Source organism: Lycium barbarum, chromosome 12, assembly GCF_019175385.1.
Source record: "Lycium barbarum isolate Lr01 chromosome 12, ASM1917538v2, whole genome shotgun sequence".
Lineage (NCBI taxonomy): Eukaryota > Viridiplantae > Streptophyta > Magnoliopsida > Solanales > Solanaceae > Lycium > Lycium barbarum.
Window position 1 is genome coordinate 12,954,579 of NC_083348.1, and position 26,655 is coordinate 12,981,233.

The 26,655-nt window shown below is 39.0% G+C and overlaps 1 protein-coding gene across 1 annotated transcript in view; it reads left to right on the forward strand.

Moving 5' to 3' along the window:
* The first annotated feature begins 378 nt into the window (after positions 1-378).
* The window catches only part of LOC132624129 (uncharacterized), a 42,582-nt gene continuing 16,305 nt past the window's right edge, over positions 379-26,655 (forward strand). Inside the window, exon 1 of the mRNA XM_060338954.1 lies at positions 379-808. Coding sequence (XP_060194937.1) covers positions 379-808 — 430 coding nt within the window. The remainder of the gene's footprint in view (positions 809-26,655) is intronic.

Sequence of the window (26,655 nt, forward strand, 5' to 3'; positions counted from 1 at the left end):
CAGAAAGCAGTCAAGGGGCAAGCCTTGGCCGATCATCTTGCAGAAAACCCAGTCAATGAAAAGTATTAGTCTCTTAGAACATATTTGCCCAATGAAGAAATATTGTCCATAGGTAAAGACATTGGAGAATCGTATCCGGTTTGGAGAATGTTCTTTAATGGAGCGGTGAATTTCAAGGTATTCGGGATCAGAGCGGTATTGGTATCAGAATCCGGACAACACTATCTAGTAGCGGCAAAGCTCAAATTTCTGTGCACCAATAACATGGAAAAAATATGAAGCATGCATTCTTGGTCTAAGATTTGTTTTTGATATAAATATCCAGTAATTGTTGTTGAGTTGTGATTCGGACTTGTTAATTCATCAGGTTCAAGGAGAATGGGCCACACAGAACACCAAGATTCTACCATATATCTTGTGCAAAAGTTTTGCAAAAGGTTCAGAAAGATTGAGTTTAAAAACACCCCGAGAGTACAGAATGAGCTTGGTGACGCTCTCGCTACCATATCATCCATGATACAATATCCAGAAAGGAGTTACATCGATCCACTTGAGATAAATTTGAAGGAGCAACACGCATATGGTTCTCGTGTGGAAGCAAAGCTAGATGGGAAGCCATGGTACACTGATATGAAGAGGTATTTGGAAAACGGAGAATATCCAAAATATGCAACGAACAGTCAAAAGAAGACAATCCGAAGAATGGCCAATAATTTCTTCTTAAGCGAGGAAATCCTTTGTAGGAGAACTCCTGACTTAGGACTATTGAGATGTGTGGATACTGAAGAGTCTAAAAGATTTCTTGAAGGTACACACAGGAGTATGTGGAGCACACATGAATGGATTCACCCCTGCTAGAAAGATCCTACGAGCAGGGTAATTCTGGATGACCATGGAAGGTTAGTACAAAGATGTCATCAGTGCCTAATACATGGAGATTTGATTCGAGTCTTGCCAAGCGAGCTCAATGTTATTAGTTCCCCTTGGCCATTCGCAGCTTGGGGCATGGATGTTGTTGGTCCCATCAAGCCGGCCACCTCAATGGGCACATATTCATTTTAGTCGCCATCGACTATTTCACCAAGTGGGTAGAAGTCACCTCCTACAAATCTGTGATGAAGAAGGTAGTAGCATATTTTGCTTGCAATAATATAATATACCGGTTTGGGGTTCCAGATTCCATCATCACGGACAATGGAGAAAATTTGAATAGTCACTTGATGAAAGAGATATGTGAACAATGTAAAATCACTCATCACAACTCAACCGCATAACGGTTGCAAATGAATAGAGCCGTGGAGGTTGCCAACAAAAACATCAAGATAATATTAAGGAAGATGATCAATAACCATAAGGGTTGGCACAATATGTTTCCCTATGCCTTATTGGGTTACAGCACGATAGCACGAACTTCAACTGAGGCAACTCCCTATTTACTGGTATATGATACTGAAGCAGTAATACTAGCCGATGTAGAGATACCATCATTGAGAATCTTCCAAGAAGCCAAATTGAGTGATTCTAAATAGGTTAGTAAGCGGTATGAGAAATTGGCATTGATCGATGAGAAGAGAATGACTGAAGTCTGTCATGGTCCACTATATCAGAAAATAACGATTTGAGCCTTCAACAAGAAAGTAAAAGCTCGGCACTTCGAAGTAGGGAAATTGGTGTTGAAGCATATATTCCAGCATCAAGATGAGTACAAAGGGAAGTTCGTACCAAACTGGCAAGGGCCTTATGGTTTTCGCAAAGTAGTGTCAGGAGGCGCACTTGTTTTAGCAAAAATGGACGGTATAGAGTGGACAAAAGCAATCAACTCAGACGCTATAAAGAGATACTATGCTTGAAGTTTGTTCCAATTTTCCTTGTAATTACATAATTTTTTTTTTTGTAAATTTGACTACAATTGACCTATCCCTTACGGTGCGATGCGTAGAAAATCCATATCGGGATTTGCCTCATTTTGTAATAGAAATCCAAATGATTTTCTTTGTACTATGAACTACATGATGACCTGATTTCTTGAGGGGCAAGATATGTAGGCAGTCCACATCGGACGAGGTCACTTTATCGATTTCTTTTTTTACCTAGTTTATTCCTGAACTACGTACGACCTAATTCCTGTCTTTACAGGATACATAGGCGCCTTATAGGCTTGGTCATATCTCTAAAAATCTCCATTAACCCTTAGGGTAGAAACTGTGGTAGAATTTTTGAGAAGGTCTCTAAAATTCCACAAAGATGACATTCCCCTACAAACGAACACGAGCTTTCAGTTGAAATAGAACTGGGCTGAATTTTAAGGGGGCCTCAAAAATTCCACAATGAACTACATCACAATTTGCAAAGAAGTTCAAGAGTTATGTGGTTACTTTAACTGGGCCAGAATTTTTGAGGGGGTCCTCAAAACTTCCAACAAAGATTGCATATCGAGATCAAGACCCATGGCAAAAAAAAATCATTCGTGCTGCGCATATCATGATATCAATGGGCAAAGTTTTTTTAAACTACTTTTTTGTTTAAATTATGACTAACGCTTACGAAATGTCTTTATTTTCAACAAATTGGTTTTGATTTTGTCTTCAATCTATCGTGACTCGGAAGACCAGATGGATTGTTAAACCTACCAAGATAAGAAGAGCAAGACAACTAGGCCTAGCCGGCACAAATTAGTCTCACAAACTAACAAATTTTTTTTTGGATGCAGGTCCTTTAATTCACCAACCATTTATCAACTAATCGTTTGCTTTTAGGATAATTTTTGTAGCTCAGAGGGCCATTATTTATTTTAAACCATCCAGGAGGAGGATACATGTAACCGAGAGGGCCATTATTTTTTTTAATCATAGAAGAGGATGATATATACCCCGAAGCACCATTATTTATTTTAAACCGTCCAGGAGGTTGATGCATGCAGTCGAAAGGGCCATTCTTTATTTTCAACCATCCAAAATGATGATATATGTAGCCGAGAGGGCCATTCCTTATTTTCAACCATCCAAGAGGATGATATATGCAGCCGAGAGGGCCTATCTTTATTTTCAACCATCCAAAAGGATTATATATGCAGCCAAGAAGGTCATTTCTTTATTTTTCAACCATCCAAGAGGATGATGATATATGGTGCCAAGAGGGCTATTCTTTATTTTCAACCATCCAAGAGGATGATATATGTAGCCGAGAGGGCCATTCTTTATTTACAACCATCCAAGAGGATGATATATGCAACCGAGAGGGCCTATCTTTATTTTCAACCATCCAAAAGGATGATATATGCAGTTGATAAGGTCATTCTTTATTGTTCAACCATCCAAGAGGATGATATATGCAGCCAAGAGGGCCATTCTTTATTTTCAACCATCCAAGAGGGCCATTCTTTATTTTCAACCATCCAAGAGGAAGATATATGCAGCTGAGAGGGCCATTTCTTTATTTTCAACCATCCAAAGGATGATATTCGTAGCCAAGAGGGCCATTTATTTAATTTAAACCATCCAGAGGGATGATATTTGCAGCCGAGAGGGCCATTATTCATTTTTAAATCATCCAGAGGGATGATACTTGCAGCCGAGAGGGCTATTATTAATTTTCAACCATCCAAAGGATGATGTAAGCAACTGAGAGGGCCATTATTTATTTAGAACAACCAAGAGGGTGACATCTACATGCCGAGAGGCCCATTCATCGTTTGTGAACCATCCAAAAGGATGAAATTTTTCGAACCACCAGGAGGTGAATTTTTGAAAAACCGTCAAGATGAATGTTACGACCCATTTTCAATAAGTCGTGCGGCTACCTACCTTTCCCACCTCAGTAAGCGAATCCTTATCCCAACAATCATAAAAACATAAATAAAGTGGAAGAATATAGAATTACGTAAGTCTTGCGATAATAATATAAAGAAAATACGGAAGTAAATAAAATCCACCATAGTATCTGGTTTAGTCATACAAGAGCATCTAATTAAATACTACAAGTCTGAAAAATAGTAATACATAAATAGTCTCAAAAATAATGTCTCAGGATGGAAATAAAGACATAATAAAAGGAAGAGTCTTCGAGCAGCGAACGTCCTCATGCTCACCCAAAAGTGACTTGAATCAGCAATCCTTGAATATCAGCCACAAGGAGTAGAAGTGGATCCCACCTGATACTCTGCATTCATAAAAGAATGCAGCAAGTGCAGGTCAGTACAAACAACAAGTACTGATAGGTATCATAGTCCTACAATATCTAACGTATATAAAGACAACAAAAGCAAGATAAAAACGTAAACCAAGAATGCACAAGTCAACATGAATCCATATTCATGGTACGAGTCATCAACTATGTTATAGCATCTAAGCCAACTGTGCCAAGTCTCAGTATAATCAATCTGAACCAATACATCACAATCATATCACAACAGTTATCACCTATGTTATAGCATCTAAGCCCAACTGTACAAGTCTCAGTATAATCAATCTGAACCAGTACATCACAATCATATCACAACAGTCATCACCTATGTTATAGCATCTAAGCCAACTGTGCCAAGTCTCAGTATAATCAATCTGAACCAATACATCACAATCATATCACAACAGTCATCACCAATGTTATAGCACCTAAGCCAACTGTGCCAGGTCTCAGTATAATCAATCTGAACCAATACATCACACTCATATCAAAACAGTCATCACCTATGTTATAGCATCTAAGCCCAACTAAGCCAAGTCTCAGTATAACCATTCCGAACCAGTATATCACAGCCGTATCACTACATATCACAAGCAACCAAAAGGAACAATATAGTGCAATAATGTATGTATGATGAATGCAATACATATACACAGTACACATGTATTCCGATGATGGAACATCACATCTCGGTAGCAAAACCTATGGGGGACCTGCGAAGTCCATGTACCACTCGCTCTGGAAAATGACCTCAGATTACGAGCACTCTCTCGATCCAGGCAAAAAACCTTGAGCATGGTACACTCATTCTTTCCCGGCAAAAAACCACGAGAAATGTACACTCAGTCATTCTGGGCAAGAAACCTCGGACAACGTACACTTAGTCCGCTCCGGTAAATGACCTCGGATCACGGACTCTCATCTTTCTTTTATGCTCTCCAGCGGAAACCTCGGGGGCTACACTTCTCACTTATCATCATCAATACCATAACCATGCAATATCAATGAATCATGGAAATGAGTATGAATACGATGCAATGTAATATCAAGAACCAATTCAATCCCAAACAGTACCACACAAGTAATATCAATAATAAGGCTACACAATAAGCCACAATGAAATCACAATCTCATCTCAATGTCAATCAAGTAAAGTACCGTAATATCATAGTCATGATATATCACTAGTCACAATTACCCAATGGCTCAATGTGGCAATGAGCCAACAAGTAAATAGAATAAGATAAGTAAATCTACACAATGCGATGGCTAGCCCCCAAATCATACAACAAGGCCCAACCTAAGACAATATCCAACCCAACTTTATACCTGAAGGTTTACATGCATTCTCCGATAATATCATCTAAACATACGCTTTGCTAATCGAAGTCTCACCATAAGGTAAACAATAACCTATCTGGAGAGCGGAACAGCAAAGTCTCCAATAATCAAACCTTAGTCTTTCCCTTCCTTTGAGCCTCGAGATAATACAAGTCTAAACATATCCGAATCACGCAATTAGAATTAAGAAGAACATCATTCAAACTTTATTTCTATTCAAGACCCAAATCCTAACCTATGGAATGAGGTTTATGAACTAGAAAGATGGAATAAGGAATCTATAGGTCTCAACTTAAAATTAATGTTCTAGGTGATCAATTCTCATCAATTATAAGCTAGGAGAACTAACAAATCACTTAAATTTGAATTCTAGGTAAAACCCCCAAATTTGGGTATGAATCCTAACTTCCAATTCCATAAATTAGCCACTAATTAGGAAGGAATCATGCAATAATAGATTCTAAACATCAATATCATGCTTAATGAAGCTAACCCAAACAATAAATCAAGACGTAATAGCCTAGAATGAAGAACCCATTGAACCCTCTTTCAATCTTCAAGCTCTTAATTAAACTACCATGATTAATGTATTCCTAAGGTGATTAATAGAATATGAAATAGCAATGAAGATGGAAGGACATACCACAATGATTTTCCCCCAAGAATTGCCTTGAAATGCTCCCAATAGCTGTACTTTCGGAATGGTAACGAATGAGGGACTTAAGGCTTTTAACACTCATTTAATGAATCTAACTGCCCGTCACCCGCTGTAGCGCCCACTATACCGATTCAGCGGTGTAACTTCAGCGGTCCCCTGACCACTTCATCGGTCCTGCCCAATTCTACATGGCCACTGCCACGGTCCCAGTGCCACCATAGCGGGAACCAGACACAAGAATCCTCCCCTAAGTTTCACAATCTCAACCCGAAATCCCGACTATCACCCGAGGCCATTTGCTCACATACAATATATGTAGACATACAAAAAAACAAGCTACGAACTCGGTCGTGGCCTCGGATTACCCATTTGGGGTCTCGTTAACCAAGTCAACCCCCAAAACCAACCTTCCAACACTAGTCCCAAACACACCCGAGTGTATTGGGAACCGAACAAAACCCACCAATCAGTCACAAGGGATCATTCGGACCTCTCGAAATCGACGAAATTCTGATAAAGGTTCCTTTATCCAAAAGTCAACTATGAGTCAAACGACTTTCACTTAAAAGCCATTTTTTCCAAAAGTCGCATCAAGACTCACCCAAATGCCTAGGGAACCATGCCATCTGTCCTTACGGGTCAAAATAGTACTAATAGGGCTCGGGGAAGGGTTAACAGTGGAAAAATAGTCAAAAATGCAATAATGACCGAACGGGTCGTTACATCAGATAATAATTAAACATTCGCTCGTCCTCGAGCGACAAGGAAGAGTACGGGGAAAGATACCTGAGCCCGCAACAACTAGGGATATTTCGAACATATATCGGGCTCCTCCTAATAAGAAGGATTCTCATCGCACATAACTGGATCCCAATAAAAAATGATACAGGAACCATCAGAATGGTACTTCTTCAACCTAGAAACGTGGAAAATCGGATGAACACCCGACAGGCCTGGTGAAAACTAACTCATAAAACACAGGATCAACACAATGAATAATCTCAAACAGGCCATTACACCTCGGGCACACTTGCCCTCCTTCCCACATCACATATCACCTTTGTTGGGTGTAATACTCAGAAAAACCTGATCGCTCACTTTGCTAGTCACAACTCTCTAAACTTAGCTCAAGTTCCAATTCTCATATCTCTGTATTTGAATTTCCCTCGTAACTTGCCCTTAAATACACAAATTACTTTGCTCGAATTCTTCGATTTGATAAAATCGCAACTCTGAACGCGTTCAATAGGTCCCACAAACACTTTCCCAAATCACGCAATCCTTCGAAACATGGCCACAAACCATACCCTATTATGAATCGGCAAGATATTTTAATTCTGTTAACCTTTCCTTCGCACTTGCAAATGTCATTTTTCGCACTGCGATTTCTTAGAACATGAACACACACACCACAAACCCGAAACCATGACTTGCTCTCGCCAAAAAGAATCCTTGATTCATCTAAGTTCCCTACATAATTCCATCAAAATTGATCTTACTAACAGCCAACTTGGATAGTTCCAAGTCTTCTTAAACCTTCAAATCACAATACAGGAACCATACCACTGAATATCTTACCAAGAAAAGTCCGTTGAAACTCAACTAATCACTATAAAGGCCCCTCACACAATAGTTCCTCCTCAAATCTACACTAAGCTCATTGTAAACCATTATTCTATCCAAGTTATCAACTTAGTACCGAAAAGCTATACCTTACAATTTCAATCTTCATGTTTCTCATCCTTTACCCAACACGCAAATTCGATACAACCCTGAACTTTTCGACACAAGACCTGAAGCCTCATATAATAATCATTTAACCATCGAACCTTTCATTGTAATACCTCGACAAGCCCGTAACATTTCTGAATGCAACAACTCTCGCAACCTCTTGCATCAACCTAGTACAATAATCTCCAAGTCTTTAGTATCCAAATACACTTATCCAAGACACCCAGTCAATATAACTCGTAACATATGACATTTACCATGAATACGGTCCCATCTCGAGAATATAACCCGAGCCTTCCTATAATAGGGATTTTCATAATTCCTTTCCCTAAACCACACTAACTCATCCACTGAAGAGTGTTACGAAAATTTTCAACCGTGAACCATACCAGCCACTTCCATAAGCCTTAACATGTTGGTTACCTGAAACTTGTTTCCCACTGATTGATGATCACAAATCCTCACGAGAGCTCGTCATATCACTTGGTTCATTTCTGTAGACTTCCTTCTTTAAGCTACTCAACAATCACACCCCATCTGGAATATGCAAGAAAATGATACCACAATCCATACTGACCCAAGACATCCCCAAGATGTACCTTTTCTTGACTCTTTAATTCCTCAATTTCTATCAATTCACATACACCGACATCGTCTGACCATTACTCGAACCCACTCAGTAGTCTATCACATAACCATAAGTCTCGTACACTAGCTGAATCATACCTGGAGATAATAGTAGGCCACACACTATATTCATTATAGTTTTCCCTTAAGTCACTCAACTCTATACCGAAAAATCTCTAAATTCAACGTATCGCATAATCCCAAGTCTGGCGCATCACATTGCCAGTGTTACTAATCTCCTCATGTATCTCACGAAAGCATTCTTGCCCGAATTGCCTTACTCAATTTTTGAAATGTTATCCTGAACTTAACTCAGTTAACCCATCATTGATCTACCATTTCAAGTATCCTTGTTTACTAATCCCTTACTCAAAATCATTAACGTTGCTAGTCTCGAAGAATCACCTCTTACCTCAATTATCGAATCTGAACATCTCTATCCACTCGCACGACTATCCCTTTTTATTCAATCACATAAGCCGAGTAATAACACCACTCGTAGTGGGATCCAGTCAGATTTACATGATGAATACAAGGCCCCCAACCTTAGTCCAACATTAGGTGTAACACCTGATCAACCCTCCTGAGTACTAAACTTTTAAACTGGCCCGACCCTGATAACGTTCTATTCATCAACCACTGACCTCTATCAACCCATGACACAACTGAACATACCAATTCATCCCTAAACCCTGAGGCCCACTCTACACTGTACCACCGTAACCAAGCTCTCACATCACTAAGTCTTGCTTCAATGATTTCCTTTCTGCTCTTAACCCCGAAAACACCAATCAACCTCATCGGTCGCACCTCTTACTATACATCATGATATAATATCCCTGCAAACCAAACACGTCTCAAGTACACATACTACCTCACCTCAAGTCTTATGAACCTTGATCCCCTGAACCAGATAGAAAGATGCCTCATTGTAATCCTTCAGTACTCGTATTTCATTCAAATCACTTTTATCACTATCAACCAATAAACACTTAAATCCACTCGATCCTCTAAACTAGTCATCTATCTAAGCCGAACAAACCACAAAACAATATCAATATTCCTCCTCAAATCTAAGTGAAACAACCAGTAACTCTTCAAGTCATTAACTTATCACATCAGCCCATAACAAGAATGACCCTTAGCACCAGTCGCAACCTTATCCTGACAACCATTTCAGACACCAATTTTTCCTTTCCCAATCTCACGAAAAGTACTCATGTCTAAGAAATTCTATGAAGTCTCACTTTGCTACACGCTTTCCACAAAAGTCTTCCTTCATGTCCTTATTGTAAACTTCTTTTCTTCATTACACGCGATCATATTACGTTTTCCCAAATTCGATGGTCATTACCGAACTTGCACTTGTCCTCATATACTGATGTCTAATACTCTACCGCTGCTGACTCGTCGACCCGCCATTGGTACGCCAGTGTCGCGCACACCTTTATGAAGCCTAAATGAAGCTAAAGTTTTCCCAAACCGACATATCATCGAGCAACCCTCTATTGTTAAGCCATGAATGCACTTTGTCACTTCCAAGAAACCCAACGCTGAAACATGGAAACCCTATAACCCTCTAAACTATATTTCCCATTTCTTACAAACTCCCACAATAAACGAGTCTAATCGCGATTCCACACAATAACCGAGTCTAATCGCAACTCCACACCATCGAATCATTAGGCCATAACTAGAGACTGAACTTGATCACGTGTCCGAATCAGAATAACATATCTCGTATCATACCATAACATGTCATAGATCAACCATTCACATAAGAATTCGAGGATGACTTTCCACCCTCCATGGGTGATTAAGATAAGAAAGTCCAGATACCAATTGGGATTGACTAGATACCAATTTGAATGAAGTCGCATGAGAGAATGAAAGAAAGTGAAGTTTCCTAAATGTCCTATAGCCTCTCGCAGATAAGTACAGAGCACATCGTACGGATTCACGAGACTCTACTAGACACGCTCTTGTATTATAGACCGGGTAACCTAGGGCTCTGATACCAACTTGTCACGACCCATTTTCACTAAGTCGTGCGGGCACCTATCTTTTCTATCTCAATAAGTGAACCCTTATCCCAATAATCATAAAAACATAAATAAAGCGGAAGAAGATAAAATAACGTAAGTCTCGCAATAATAATATAAAGAAAATGCGGAAGTAAATGAAATATACCCCAGTATCTGGTCTGGTCATACAAGAGCATCTAACTAAATACTACAAGTCTGAATAATAGTAATGCATAAATAGTCTCAAAAATCATGTCTCAGTATGGAAATAAAGACATAATAAAAGGAAGAGTCTTTGGACAGCGAACGTCCTCATGCTCACCCTGAAGAGATTAGAATCAGCAGTCCTCAAATATCATCCACGAGGAGTAGAAGCGGATCCCACCTGGTACTCTGCATTTATAAAATAATACAGCAACTGCAGGTCAGTACAAGCAACAAGTACTGGTAGGTGTCATAGGCCGACTAACACTAGCTAACGTATATAAAGATAACAAAGAAAAATAAACACGTAAACCAACAAAGTACAGGTCAACACGAATCCATATCCACGGTACAAGTCATCACCTATGCTATAGCATCTAAACCCAACTGTGTTATGTCTCAGCACAATCAATCCGAACCAGTACATCGCAATCATATCACAACAGTCATCAACTATGTTGTAGCATCTAAGCCCAACTATGCCAAGTCTCAGTATAATTAATCCGAACAAGTACATCACAATCATATCACAACAGTCATCACCTATGTTATAGCATCTAAGGCCAACTGTTCCAAGTCTCAGTATAATCATTTCGAACCAGTATATTGCAGTCGTATCACTACATATCACAGGAAACCAAAAGGCATAATGCAATGTAGTAATGTATGTATGATGAACGCAATGCATATGCACCGTACACATATACTCCGATGATGGAACATCACGTCTCGGCAGCACAACCCATGGGGACTCACAAAGTCCATGTACCAATTGCTTCGAAAAATGACCTCGGATCACGAGCACTCTCTCGATCCTGGCAAGAAACCTCAAGCATCATGCACTCATTCATTCCTGGCAAGAAACCTCGAGCAATGTAGACTCAGTAATTCTGGGCAAGAAACCTCAGGCAATGTACACTCAGTCAAATCATACAACAAGGCCCAACCTAAGACAATATGCAACCCAACTTCATACCTGAAGGTTTACATGCATTCTCCAATAATATCATCTAAACATACGCTTTGCTAATCGAAGTCTCACCATAAAGTAAACCATAACCTACCTGGAGAGCGGAACAGCAAAGTCTCCAATAATCAAACCTTAGTCTTTCCCTTCCTTTTGAGCCTCGAGATAATGGAAGTCTAAACATATCCGTATCATGAAAATAGAATCAAGAAGAACATCATTCAAACTCACTTTTATTCAAGACCCAAATCCCAACCTATGGAATGGGGTTTATGAGCTAGAAAGATGGAATAAGGAATCTATAGGTCTCAACATGAAATTAATGTTTTGGATGATCAATTCTCATCAATTATAAGCTAGGAGAACTAACAAATCACTTAAATTTGGATTCTAGGTAAAACCCCCACAATTGGGTATGAACCCTAACTTCCAATTCCATAAATTAGCCACTAATTAGGAGGGAATCGTGCAACAATAGATTATAAACATCAATTCCATGCTTAATGAAGCTAACCCAATCAATAAATCAAGATTTAATAGACTAGAATGAAGAACCCATTAAACCCTCTTTCAATCTTCAAGCTCTTAATTAAACAAGCATGATTAATGGATTCCTAAGGTGATTAATAGAATATGAAATAGCAATGAAGATGGAAGGACATACCACAATGATTTTCCCCCAAGAATTGCCTTGAAATGCTCCCAATAGCTCTACTTTCAAAATGATAATGAATGACGGACTTAGGGCTTTTAACACTCATTTAATGAATCTAATTGCTCGTCACCCGCTGTAGCGCCCACTATACCACTTCAGCGGTGGCATTTCAGCGGTCCGCTGACCACTTCAGCGGTCCTGCCCAATTTCACGTGGCCGCTACAGCGGCAGGGCTACTGCTTCTGCGGTACCGCTGCCACGGTCCTGGTGCCGCCATAGCGGGCACCTGTCACCAGAATCCCCCCAAGTTTCACAATCTCAACCCGAAATTTTGACTATCACCCGAGGTCATTTGCTCGCATACAATATATGCAGACATATATAAAAACATGCTACGAACTCGCCTGAGGCTTCGAATTTCCCAACGGGGGTATCGTTGACCAAGTCAAGCCCCAAAACTAACCTTCTAACACTAGTCCCAAAAGACACCCAAGTGCATTAGGAACCGAACCAAACCCACCAATCAGTCACAAATGATCCTCCGAACCTTTTGAAATCGACGAAACTCCGAAAAAGGTCCGCTTACCCCAAAGTCAACTATGAGTCAAACAATTTTCTCTTAAAAGCCAATTTTTCCAAAAGTCCCATCAAGACTCACCCGAATGATTAGGGAACGGTGCCACCTGTCCCCATGGTCTAAATAGTACTAATAGGGCTCGGGGAATGGTCACAGTGGAAAAATGGTCAAAAATGTAATAACGATCGAACGGGTCGTTACAATGACGGTGCCAAAGTATCAAGATGATGCTTACTTTTTTGAACCACCAAGTAGGTGATATTGTGAACCATCCAAGAGGGTAACCTTTCGAACCACCCAAGAGGGTGACATCTGCATGCTGAGAGGTCCATTCATCTTTTGTGGACCATCCAAATGATGAAATTTTCACCAAGGTGAATTTTTCAAAAAAATCATCAAGATGACGATGGCAAAGTATCAAGATGATACTTACCTTTTCGAACCACTAAGGAAGTGATATTGTGAACCACCCGAGAGGGTGAAATTTCAAATCATCTAGGAGGATGACATGTGCATGCCGAGAGGGCATTTATCATATTTTGAACCATCCAAGAGGATGGCATCAGTTGTTGTGAGGGCCATCATATTTATTTTCTCATCATCTAGTCGAGGATATCACATGTCGCCATGAGGGCCGTTATTTATTCACAGTCGTGAGGGCCATCACCCATTCAAAACAAAGAGGCCATATTTATGTGTTAGATTGTCTAGACAAGAATGACATTATTCATTCACAGTCGTGATGACCACTCAGTCATACAAAACCATCCAAAAAGGATGACAGTTGCAGCCAAAAAAGTGTCTCTTTAATTATCGAACGGTCCGAGAGGATGACGTATGTAGCTCACTTAGAAGTTTCAGATGGCACCTTTTATCAGAATCGACAAATATTATTCATTCCAAATGCGGCTCCAGATGCATTCGGAGCAACGTGGAACTTTTTCTTAATAGCAAACTAGGCATATTGCCGAAGAGGGGCTCAAGCTCTTCAGCCGTGAGTTGAGGATCACCTTTTATCGTATTCAAACTACATCCCTATAAGAAGACATGTAGGTATTCTCCCTTGTCTAGGTCATTTTACTAAGGAGGTAAAATTGACAGTTTTTGGTTTCACAACCAGTGTAAAATTCGTATCCACCGCAGCATCTTCGCTTTTACCCAAATCTAGATGATGACACACTTGAGATCTATGGGAATTATGGCCATGTTAGTTCTACTTATGGGGGTGAAGTGCACCATACTCATGACTAAGAGAATACATGCCTCCTTTTCGTACTCAGATTACATTAGTCATCTATCTTGAACCAAATGTTCTATCTACATATAGAAATTCCCTTTCAATCATTTGAATCGAACTACATACGATCTAATTCACCATACAGGAGATATGTAGGCAAACTTGACATCGGAGCTCGGCCATATTCCAAACTTCTCCAATTCCATGCAGACTCCCCAGTCTCTCAATAATTCAACACTGGGTAGTTTTTAAAATTTTAATTGTGCGTAAGTCAAGCGTATCCCAAAATACATGTGGCATGACTTCTCATGTAACCTAAGATATGTAAGAAACTTAATACCGAATTCCGGCCATAATCCCTCAAACTTCATGTCATTTTATTTAAAATGATGAATTGGTTATTGGAAAAAGTTGAGTTTGTCATATTGTGTCACACCTCAACATTGGTAAGGCGTGACTAGCACCCGACATCTTATGGAAACCGAGTGAACCAACTTATAACTCGCATCCTCTATGTCTCAAACAACAAAATAAGACCCGGGGGCCAAATACAAACATATATCATACACAAGATATATCTATATATATATATAGAATGGGCCCACGAAGCCGATATAACAACTGGCAAGACATAACTACGCGGTATACAAAACACTGTCAGCAAAGCCTCTATGAACCTGACTGAAGTATACAAGTCGAGACACGGCCCCCGACATACTCCTAACAAAAAGTACAAGTACGACCCATACTCGGCAATGCTCCAAGAAGAAGTGGAGCCCACCCATCAAAACTGGTACTTGAAAGTAGCCTACTGGGTAGATCCTCGTCTCGTCTGTCTATACCTGCGGGCATGAACGTAGCGTCCACAAGAAAGGACGTCAGTACGAATAATGTACCGAGTATGTAAGGCGAAAATGTAATATAATCAATATATGCTGCAAAGAAAGAGGATAAGAATCAACCTGACACTTCTGACTTACCGATGAGAATCTAGTACGCATGTCTCTTAATACTCTCATATCTTTAACTACATCTATGTACAATACTATGTCTCTACCTTACTTACCGTCTTGGTACTAACTGCCCAACTAATCAGTTGTAACTGCCCCACCGGCCGTAGCATGATGGTAACTGCCCGTCCGATAATCTTCCGATGGTAGAGCGCAACTGCCCGACCGGTCGTAGCTCGGTGGTAATAACGGCCCAACCGGCCGTAGCATGGTAGTAAACACATATCTGTCCAACCGGCCGTAGCCCGGTGGTAACATCTGCCCGACTGGTCATAGACCAGTGGTAATTATAATTGACATCATAACCAAACTTCTACAAGTATTCTCTATACACTTCCCATGGTCATCACTTAACCCGTAGGGTCTACATAATCACATAGGACTTATAAGCACAACTCAGGCCAGTAGTACTTCTTTCCGCTTGACTAGACAATAACCAATTCCTAAGATACAACATAAACCTCTCTTCGAACATTAAATACCTCATTAGGGATCCTCCACTAGCACTCTATTCATGTCCTATAAATCATTCCTTAAGAACCTATTCCTAAACTCGTTGGATTATTATTATGGAACCATCATCATGAACACATCTCACCTTGAAGGAACAAAATCATAAGGTAAGATCATCATCAATGAATAACATCAATAACCATGAAACAAGTTCAATGATGTCACAGGAACATCAGGAACCGTAAGCTTTGGTATTTTAGAAATAGGGTTATCGAGGATATCATATAAAGGTTCACAACAAAGGAATCATGCCTTGAGAAAGAAGGGTTTAGCCTTAACATACCTGGAAGCTTTCTTTCCGACTTTCCAATTGTAACACCTCGAAAAATTTCATATTGTTGCACAGTGAATGGACTATCGTAGGGTGAGGCATATGCGATGTCCCTATAAGTAAGAAAGGTTACTTAACGATTCTAATTGATATTTCAAAGAAATTAGAGATAAGGAAAGAAAGTTTGTTAAATAATGTAAGTATAAGTTGTGTTTTGAAAAAGGGTTAACAAAGTACCGAGCTAATGTTGATTTAATAACGTCTTGAGGAAAAGTTATAACGCTCCTTAGATTGCTAATGAAGTGTTAAACAAGTGTTAAGAAGGTTCCATAAGGATCGGAGATCAAACGAAACAACGGAAACAATTCCAGAAAAGTGGAGTTATACGACCACTTATACGGTCCGTATAACTTTATACAGTCCGTATAAGGGTCCGTATAACCCAACAGAAGATATGTTTTCCCTGATGATGAACCACAGACACTTATACGGACCGTATAACAGGGGTCAAGGTCGGCTAGTGAGACGATGGGGGATAAGCTTCATCGTCGAGAGGGAAACAACCTGGATCACCAGCTAACATTATACGGACCGTATAAGGGTCCGTATGAGTCCCGACGGGCTGAGTTATTTTCAAGTATATAAATGTGTTCTCACTCTTATTTTCTCATTCTTTCCACTTCTCCATATCTCTCAAGACTTCTAGAGGGTTCTACATATTTCATCAACATAAATCCAAGGCAAATCAAAGATCAATATCATCAATCCAAGGAAAACAAGAGTAAGGAAGCTCTTAGGGATTGCTAGAGTCAAGAAATCTCTTTGGGTTGAAGCTAGGGTTTTTCTTCAAGTGAAGCATTTTCATCAAAAACTTGCTCCTACACAATCAAAGGTGAGTTTCATGATCATTACATGTTATTCAGAATATTGAATGGTTGAAAGACTTAGATTATGGATGAAAGTAGAATATGGAGCCCAAGTGTGAAATTATGGTGTTCTTGAATAATAGTTGACATGAATCATAACCCTTGAGGTATTATGAGTATAAGCCTATTATAAACAATAATAAGAATGTTAGAGAAGCATGATATGTGAATGAATGTAATGTTGTATTATGACCATCGTTGTGAATGACCTTGAGAGAAAATTGTGGAAATTGGATAATGACGAACTTGACAAAGTTATTGATTATGATATTATGAATGTTGTTACTGATGTTGGGAGTTGTTACATCATATGGGGAAAGTTGTAAAAAACAAGGGAAATGCTGCCCAATTTTCGTTAGCTTTAGCCTAAGCATAAGTATGTCTCTGAATATCTAATCATAGCACGAATTCCTTTGAATGTAGAGTTACGAACTTGGACGGAAGTGTATAGTTGACAAGTTAGAAAGACGAAAAGGCATGTAAGGCTAGCCCTTTTTCTTTCATAAAGGCATGACTCTTATATTATCATTCTCTATATATTTCTATGACCTTCTTATATCCCAAAAGTTGAGAGTTCATGATTCTTAAGAGTTTCTTATGAGCTAGAGATGAGACATGTTCTACGATAACGATGGTGAAGATGATGCTATTTATGAGTTTGATAAACCTTTTTTATGATTTGGGTTCCTTATCTCCCATGACCTTCTTACGTTCTGGAAATTATAAGCCTATGACTATTAAGAACTACTTATGAGATAAAGATAAGAGATATGTCATGAATATGATAATGATGATGATGAGTTTAAGCCTAAAGATTCTAAAGCTCATGATATGATATTTCCACGAGGCTAATGATCCTTATTTGATTCTTTGAGGTTATTCATTGTTGCTAGACCCACCTTATGATGCTAGTTCCTTCAAGGTAAGGTATGATGATTATGATTACTCCATAATGGAATCGGGGGTCCTCGACCTTACGTCACCCCGATAGAGTTATAGTTTGATTTTGAGTTCTAATGCACGTTTTATGAGATGTATATGATAATGAGATTACACCATGCCTAGATAGCCGGACATGTCACCGCGAAGGCAGGCTGCATATGATTACACCGTGCCTAGATGGCCGGACATGTCACCCCGAAGGCGGGCTGCGTACGATTACACCGTGCCTAGATGGCCGGACATGTCACCCTGAAGGCGGGCTGCGTACGATTACACCGTTCCTAGATGGCCGGACATGTCACCGCGAAGGCGGGCTGCATATGATTACACCGTGCCTATATGGCCGGACATGACACCACTAGTGGGCGGCATATGACGGTTACCCAGACGCGGGTTAACGATGATGATATATATGATACGATGATGTATGCGCTATGATGATACATGTACTATGACTATATATGATATATGTATAAAATGTATCCACCCTTAAAAGTTACGCAGGTTATATCTTCATCTTATGTCTTATGATTTCTCTATTATGTTCATTTCATTCATGCCTTACATACTCAGTACAATGTTCGTACTGACGTCCGTTTTCTTTGGACACTGTGTTCATGCCCACAGGTAGGAAGGGAGGTGATCCAGACTCGTAGGAGCTACTAACAGATTTTGAGAGCACCCCATTATTCCGGAGGTGCCATTGATTTATTCCTTTATGTATATATATGTTTTGGGCATGACGGGGTTCTGTCCCGTCCATATGTCTAGTACTCTAGTAGAGGCTCATAGATGCGTATGTGTGGGTAGTATGGTCTCACGATGTCCTTATTGTACGTACATTATTTTGATAGCCGAAGGACTTATGTATATAAAGGTAATTATGTTTCGAAGTGAAAAATGTTTTTTCCTATGACTTGAGTATAAGATTAATGAATGAACGCTTGATGAGTACGATGGGTAATGGTATGAGCGGAGCTCGGTGGTTAGCCCCGAGTACCCGTCATGGCCCCTAGTCGAGTCGTGACACCAACCTACCTCCTGGCTTGCAATCTACTTAAGATCGTTCGTAGTCTCGTAATCTACATATAAAACCATTTATACTATTGTTAGGCTCACCATTATACACTTGTCTTAAGCCTTCAATTTAAATTCATTTAAAATATGCCGAAATTCGGGCAACATCTCTCCTGTTTATATGCCTAGCCCGAAATCATTATACGACAACCAAAAATAACAACAATAGTACCAACATCAACAACACCATTATCCATACCAATATATTCCATAAAACATCCCACACGATGTTTTATCCAATTTCTCAACCCATAAATTCATTATATGATCATTTAATAACTTTTCTTCCGTAAATAAGCTTAAATCAATATTTATAAGGAAAGATTCATACCTTTCACCCGCTAGAACTGCAATACCTCCAATTACCACCATAAATCCAAGCCAAGTTTCGCCGCAATACGATATTATCATCACAACTATAAGCTGTCCGGACCTAAATCCGGAGATTTCACTTAATTCGCGGTAACATTTAGTGAGCGGAAGTTGGGGCAACTCTCCAGAATATTTGGGAACTTTTAGGGAGTATTTGGTCTGAAAATAAGGGGGTAAACCCCCTTTTATACTTGGCTAGAGTCAGTTAGCACCGACTCAAAAATTGCTTAGCGCGATCGCGCTACCTTGTGGCCCGTTCGCACTGAGTTGCTGGGTTCTCCTCTGCGCGTTCGCGCCACCTTCTGGCGCGTTCGAGTAGGTTTAATTCCCTGCTCTGACAGCCCATCTTAAAATGCTCATAATTCTCTATTCCGACGTCGGATCGACACGCGGTTTGTTGTGTTGGAAACTACATTTCATGTACTTCACTTTAGGCTTTTTCTTCGCTTCAATACTTCACATATACTAAAAGATATTCTTCCTCCAAGTTGGGCCAAAATTGCCCTTCATATTTTCTCCAAAGTCCCAACAAACTTAATTTCCTTAAATAACTTGTCCTTCAATCCTTCCATAGCTTATTATATGAACTTAAACCCTCATAACCATAAGATCAGCGCATATAATCTCATATACCGCCTGAAAGGTAGCTCGAATCTCAATATACGAAACTACGGGGTGTAACATATTGCTTTAGCCAGGCCTTCTTACATCATCCCTTGCCAAAGAAAGGGGCAGTTGTTGACATCCAATTTTTTCCCTTCACATGTTTAATTAAAGATTCGAGCTTTTTGAATTTTTAAATAAAGTAAAATAGCCGTTTGAAAAAGCCAAAAATATTTTGTTTTCCTAATTAGTTTGAAAGATATTTTGCCATTTTCCCATTTCATTTGGAAAAATACTCTAACATGTTACATATATGTATGTGTGTGCAAAAAAAAAAAAACTATTTCCTTAAATATGAATGTATTTGTCAGTTTGAAAAATTGAATTACGTAAAAAATATGTGGTTTAATAGAGTATGTATTTTAAGTTGTCGATTTAAAGTCAATCATGACTTAATCAATCCCTGTTTGCAAATAGTAATTTACTTCGTTAAAGTCAAGAAGCTCAGTTAATTAATTGGATGATCAATTCATTGCAATTTTATTTCAATTTGGTCTAATTATTAAAAAAAAAAAACATGATTTTATTTGAAAACAACTGATCTCAATTTGAGTTTAACTTGGCAAAAATTAATTCAAAAGTGGGTTTTTAAAATCCCAAGTTGACCCCATTTTAATCCTTTATGCCTCCCTATTTCAGACCGAATCAGCCCACCTAAAATCCCATTCATTCAGCCCCACCCATTATATTTGTCCAGCCCACAAAAACACATGACCCACTCAAGCCCATTTCTTCAATAAATCTAAATCATTTCTCTTCCTCATCAACGATACATACCCCAACAACAACATACCCAGTGTAGTCCCACATAGTGGGGTATGGGGAGGGTAAGATGTACACAGACCTTACCTCTACCTTTATAGGGTAGAGTGGTTGTTTCCGATAGACCCTCGGCTAAATAGAACATAGTCAAATGCAGAAGTGTAAGAGAAATAAGACAGCAAAATATGAAGATAACAAACAAATAAGGTAACAACATTCATACACACATAAGGATAACGATCTACGCGGTACCAAAATAAAAATATAACTACTAAGAAAGAGAAGAAGAAGATATAGAAAGGCTCAGCGCGACGAAAATCAACTACCTACTAACCTTCTATCCTAATCCTCGACCTCCAAATCTTCCTATCTAAGGTCATGTCCTCTGTCAACTGAAGTTATGCCATGTCCTGTCTAATCACCTCCCCCCAGTTCTTCTTCGGTCTGCCTCTACCTCTCCTAACTCCTGCGACCGCCAATTTCTCGCACCTCCTAACTGGTGCATTATCACTCCTCCTCTTCACATGCCCGAACCATCTCAGTCTTGCTTCCCTCATCTTGTCCGCCACAGACGCCACCCCAACCTTATCCCGTATATCTTCATTCCTAATCATATCCCTCATAGTATGACCACACATCCATCTGAACATCCGCATCTCCGCTACCTTCATCTTCTGGACGTGAACGTTCTTGATGGGCCAGTATTCTGCCCTATACAATAAAGCTGGTCTAACCACCACTTTGTAGAACTTACCTTTCAACCTAGGCGATAACTTCTTATCGCAAAGCACCCCAGAGGCGAGCCTCCATTTCATCCACCCTGCACCAATCCGATGTGTGACATCCTCGTCAATCTCCCCGTCCCCTTGTATTACGGACCTAAGATACTTGAAACTTTCTCTTTTGGGTATAGCTTGCGTCTCGATCTTTACTTCCACATCTACCTCTTGCGTTACGCCACTGAACTTGCACTTTATGTACTCCGTCTTAGTCCTGCTCAACCTGAAGCCTTTCGATTCTAAAGTCATCCTCCAAACTTCCAGCTTACCATCAACTATACATACCCCAAATACCCAAAAATGCTAACCCATTTCCCATTCCATCCATGACCAGACACAGATCTGCCCTAAAGTCTTCTTCCCTAGCTCTAGCCCATGTCAGAGGTGCTGTCCACCTCTCCCATCATGCCCCTTCATCTTTTCTCACACAAAATCAGCCTCAAAAGTCTTAAATTGGTAGAGAACATAAGAATCCGGGGATTTGATATTCAATAACAAAATTTTCAACTAAAGATCATCATGTCTTGTACCTGTTCGTTGTTTCTTTTTTCAAACGACCCCCCCCCCCCCCCCCCCCTACCCAACACTTCAAACGATTTTGAAATTCAAACTTGCTCCATTTCAGTATAAATAGACGCTTTGTGTAACCGAAAAGGACCAGAGATTTTTGCCTTGGAGAAATCTCACGAACAGTTATTGTTTTGCTTGGAAAAGCTTTCGCTTTCTCCTCTAATTTTCCTTCCCTTTTTTATTTTGTGTTCGTTGCTTCTATTCAAACGTTAAATTTCAGGTGAAAGGTGAAGTACTCAAGCTTCACGCCTCAGTTCGCTGTCCCGAAAAAGGTCCGTAATCTTCTACTTCTTTTCTATTCTGAAGTTTTTTATGATTGAGTGCATATTATGAAAGTGAATGTTAGTTCCATTTGTTTGTGTAAATAGATAAAAAAAAAAAAAAAAAAGATAGATAGTCATAGCTGTTGTCAATCCTTTACGTTGTTTGGGCTCGAATCTACATTTTGAGTATATTAATATTTTTAGAAATCATAGCCGGAAAAGAAGTTTTGTCTGTATTTTGGCGTCTAATATGTGAGAGTCAAGTGTTAGCCAAAATTCCTATGTGAATACCATGTTCTGTCCGGACTAGATAGTAATATTGTATAGTATGCCGTCATGGTGACTAAATGCTCAAAAATCAGGAATCATTACTCGTCTTTGCTTTACTATTTTCTTTGATGTGCAAATAAAAGCTTTTATTCGCAAAATCTGAACACGAATACCTTTTTTTTTTTTTTTTAAACTACAAACCATACATTGGAATCTATATAAATCATGTGTTGAATTTTAAAAATATGTTCCAGGATCTGTGTGTAAAGATGTCTTAAGCTTGTTGTTCATACAAATGTTTCGTTACGTGTTTATTATGCGTAAAGATAGACCATATTTCACTGCAATTCTGAGTCGTTTTGATTTTAGTAGCAAGTGTGTGTTTGCTTTCTATTTTTTGACATGAAAAGAAATTAGCTGAAGGCTCACAGTTCCGAACCTGAAAATGAGTTTTGTCTAACTAAATATTTTTCGTCTCGGTCTAAGTTCGGGTGAACTAAGCCGCTGCTCCGCTGAGTATGGTTTGAAGATATTAATAGCCGCCTTAATCAATAAGTTGTAGTTTTCAGTTTTAATATTTCTTTTGAATATGATTGTAAGAATTTTAGCTATAATGAGTGAGAAATAAGTCCAAGTGAAATGTTTAAAGATAATGTGCGGATTTGATTCAAGTCTAAAATGCAATGATTTCAAAGTTCGGCTCGGACAAGATTGTATTGTGTTGGAGTTCTGGTTTCTAGTAAGTAATTACTTTACTTTTTATAGCTTTTTTTTTTTTTTTTTTTGCTTTTTTTTTTTCTTCTGAACTCTCCATATGCATCCATGGCAACGCTCGCTCCTTTTTTCATTTTTTGAACAAGTTTTGCATGGAGTTGAAGTGAGCATTTCATTATTTATAGTAAAAGTGGAATTCCATTCTCATGTGCTTCTCAACCACTGATCATAACTTGTTTGCTCTAAAACCCATCTTCCAAACAACTACCGCTTTCGTGAAAATTGTTGTCAAGTTCAAAGGATTCTCCAAATCTTGAATATGTGTTTAGTTGATGATTTAACTTGTTCAAAAATATTAAAAGCTGCTTTGCTTCGAGATGGACTGTATGTGTAATGTCTGGTTACTTCGAAAGCTAAGGTTTCAATAAGTCTTTATGTGCACATATATGTTTGTAAAGTAGTTGTTAACCAGCTAACTCTAGAGTCTTTAGTTTAGCCCTTTTTTCTAAGTTTGAAACCTATTTTTGATTGGCTTAAGTCATCGACCCTCGAACTTATCCGTGAAATCCATTTAGACCCTCCAACTGAGACTTATACCATCTAAATCCTCCAAAACCATTTTTGTTATGTCACTTAGACACATCGGGCTAGCATGGCACATCGCATGGAATTCACTAACATTGAGCGCGTGAATGTGTTAAAAGAAAAGAAAAACCTAATTTCTACACCCTACCCCACCCATTCTTCTTCTTCTTCTTCTTCTTCTTCTTCTTCTTCTTCTTCTTCTTCCTCACAAAATCACCATTACAGTAAAATCCGAAGAACCAACAATGGAGGTCTCAAGTTTTATTCAACTCCAAGCTTCTCAAATCCATCTCTAGCTCGAGTTCAACTCAATAGAGAAATTAAAAATATTTCCCATCAACAATTTAAAATTAGGAAGCAACCTTTTTTTTTTTTTTAGATCAGATGATAGTGCATATTAGAGTCTCTTAATAGACCATTTTTGTACGTTTTTCCTGTGTCATTAAAATTTGAGGTGAGAGTGTAATAGAGGTATATTAGAGGTCTTTGGTGAGGTGAAGTGCTCAATTTTTCCATTTGTTGCGGTCAAAAATGGAGATGGTCGGGATCTTTTTACGAAGATGGCCGAAATTATTTTAAGGACCCAAATCTGACTCCCTTTTTTTTTTAGATAAAAAACAAAGCATTTAAGAGGAAGAAGCAATCTTGTACAAAGTATTTGGGGAAGATGGAGGTAGCGGAGACAATGATTGCGAGCTAGTGGATCCGACACATTGGTGGTAATGGTGCAAGGAGAAGATGAATGACAGAGAGATTTTGGGTTAATTGAGAAACCTAAGAAATTAATTGAGTTCAAATAGGGTGACGTAAATGTATATTTGGGTTGTTTTGGATGAAGCCTTGTTAATTGTATATGTGGCGTTGTAAAAGTACATGGCAAATTTTAATTGGGTAGCCAATACAGGTTGGCAGTGCGTCATAACACGCACAAACTTTTATTTCAAGTGTCAGACCGATGTGTTCAAGTGACACAGTAAAAGTGATTTTGAGGGTTCTAATGGGTCTAAGTTGGAAAGTCTAAATGTTTACGGACAAGTTCAAGGGTCTGTCGATGACTTGAGCCTTTTTTATTCATATTTGTATTAACTACATAAGCATGTTTTAAATAGGTTAAGCAACATTATTGAGGCAAACTTTTCTCCTTTGTAACAGTAACATGGTGTCTTGAAAAGGTTAATAGGTCTACAGTTTCAGTTTAGTCATTATCACGACTTAAATTGGGGATCGTGCGGGCACCTCCCAAATCTCACCTAGGGGCCGAATCCTTTTTATCCTAAAATATTTATTTTATACAAATAACGAATAACTCAACACTACCATTTTCCATTATCCATAAAATCACAATTTATACAAAAAATACTTTCACAAATACCAACTCCCAAAAATCGGGTCTAGACTAGTAAAAAAGCTTCTAAGAGTTACAACTGAATGATGACAATACAATAGAGTACAACTTCTGTCTTGGAGTAGAATAACAGAAGTCTTCGAGGTACGCATCGAAGAGTCCTCGGAAGCTACTAATCCACGAACTTAACCTGTAACAATTCTACACCCGGAATAGGGTGTAGCAAGAGTAGTACCAGTACAACACTCGTACTGGTAAGTATCATAGGCCGACAACGATTAGAAAATCATAATAACAATAGCAACCAACATATAAGTATGGTAGGCAAATTCTCAGTCAATCCACAGAATCAGTACGGGGAAAGGGGTTCTACCACAATACAGAATACAACGCTCAATCCTAGATACAAACTCATACTCCACAATCCATTAACTACATAATGCGAGTCAAGATTCACACAAGTACTATCTAAGTCATCAATAGAAATAACCATGCCGAGACAAATTTTAGAACAAGTTCACACCTACTACTCAAGATAGGACCACCCTCAACGGTATTCTCTTCCATCTCACCTAACAAGTTAACCAAGCCAATTCGCACAACAAGGATTCACAGTATTCAACTCGGAGTCCAACTTCTAAGTACGGTGTCGAATAATACCACAGGACACAGTGCATGAATAGCATCACAAGAACAAAAGACTCAGAGCCAAATCATAGCATATGGTGAAGCACCTAAACACAAGTCTGTCAAGTTTCCCACAATCCTCAAAATGATCACAATACAAGTGCAATCCACGAATATGATCAATAGATACAAAATGAGATGATGATGATAAATTGATATGCAATGCAATATACACACATGCTCCAGGAGAAATACCTCCACGCCTTGATAGTCATGACCCATGGGGAACCCGTGAAGTCCATGTATTTGTTGTGGCGCATAACCCGATCCAATATTTGTTGCAGAACATGCAACCTGATCCAGTATGTGTTGCGGAACGTGCAACCCGATCCAATATATGTTGCGGAACGTGTAACCAGGTCCAATTATATGTGTTACGCGCTCAACCCAATCCCAATATATATAAGTATGAATGCATGCATGATATTAATGTCAACAAGAGTATATCAATGCCAAATTGTGCCACCATGGACACATACCACAATAATAATCTCCATATCATATCCTTCCTCTTTACAACACGAAACCCAACACATGAGAGATACAGTTCCATAATCATGATAACATAACTACTCATCAAGTCTAGTATCACACACGTGGAAACAAGCCAATAGATCATAACAAGGCAACAAACCATACTCAGAAACAATACCAACCTAGAAATCCATCCCAACTCCATATCCGAAGGCATACACGCTTTCTC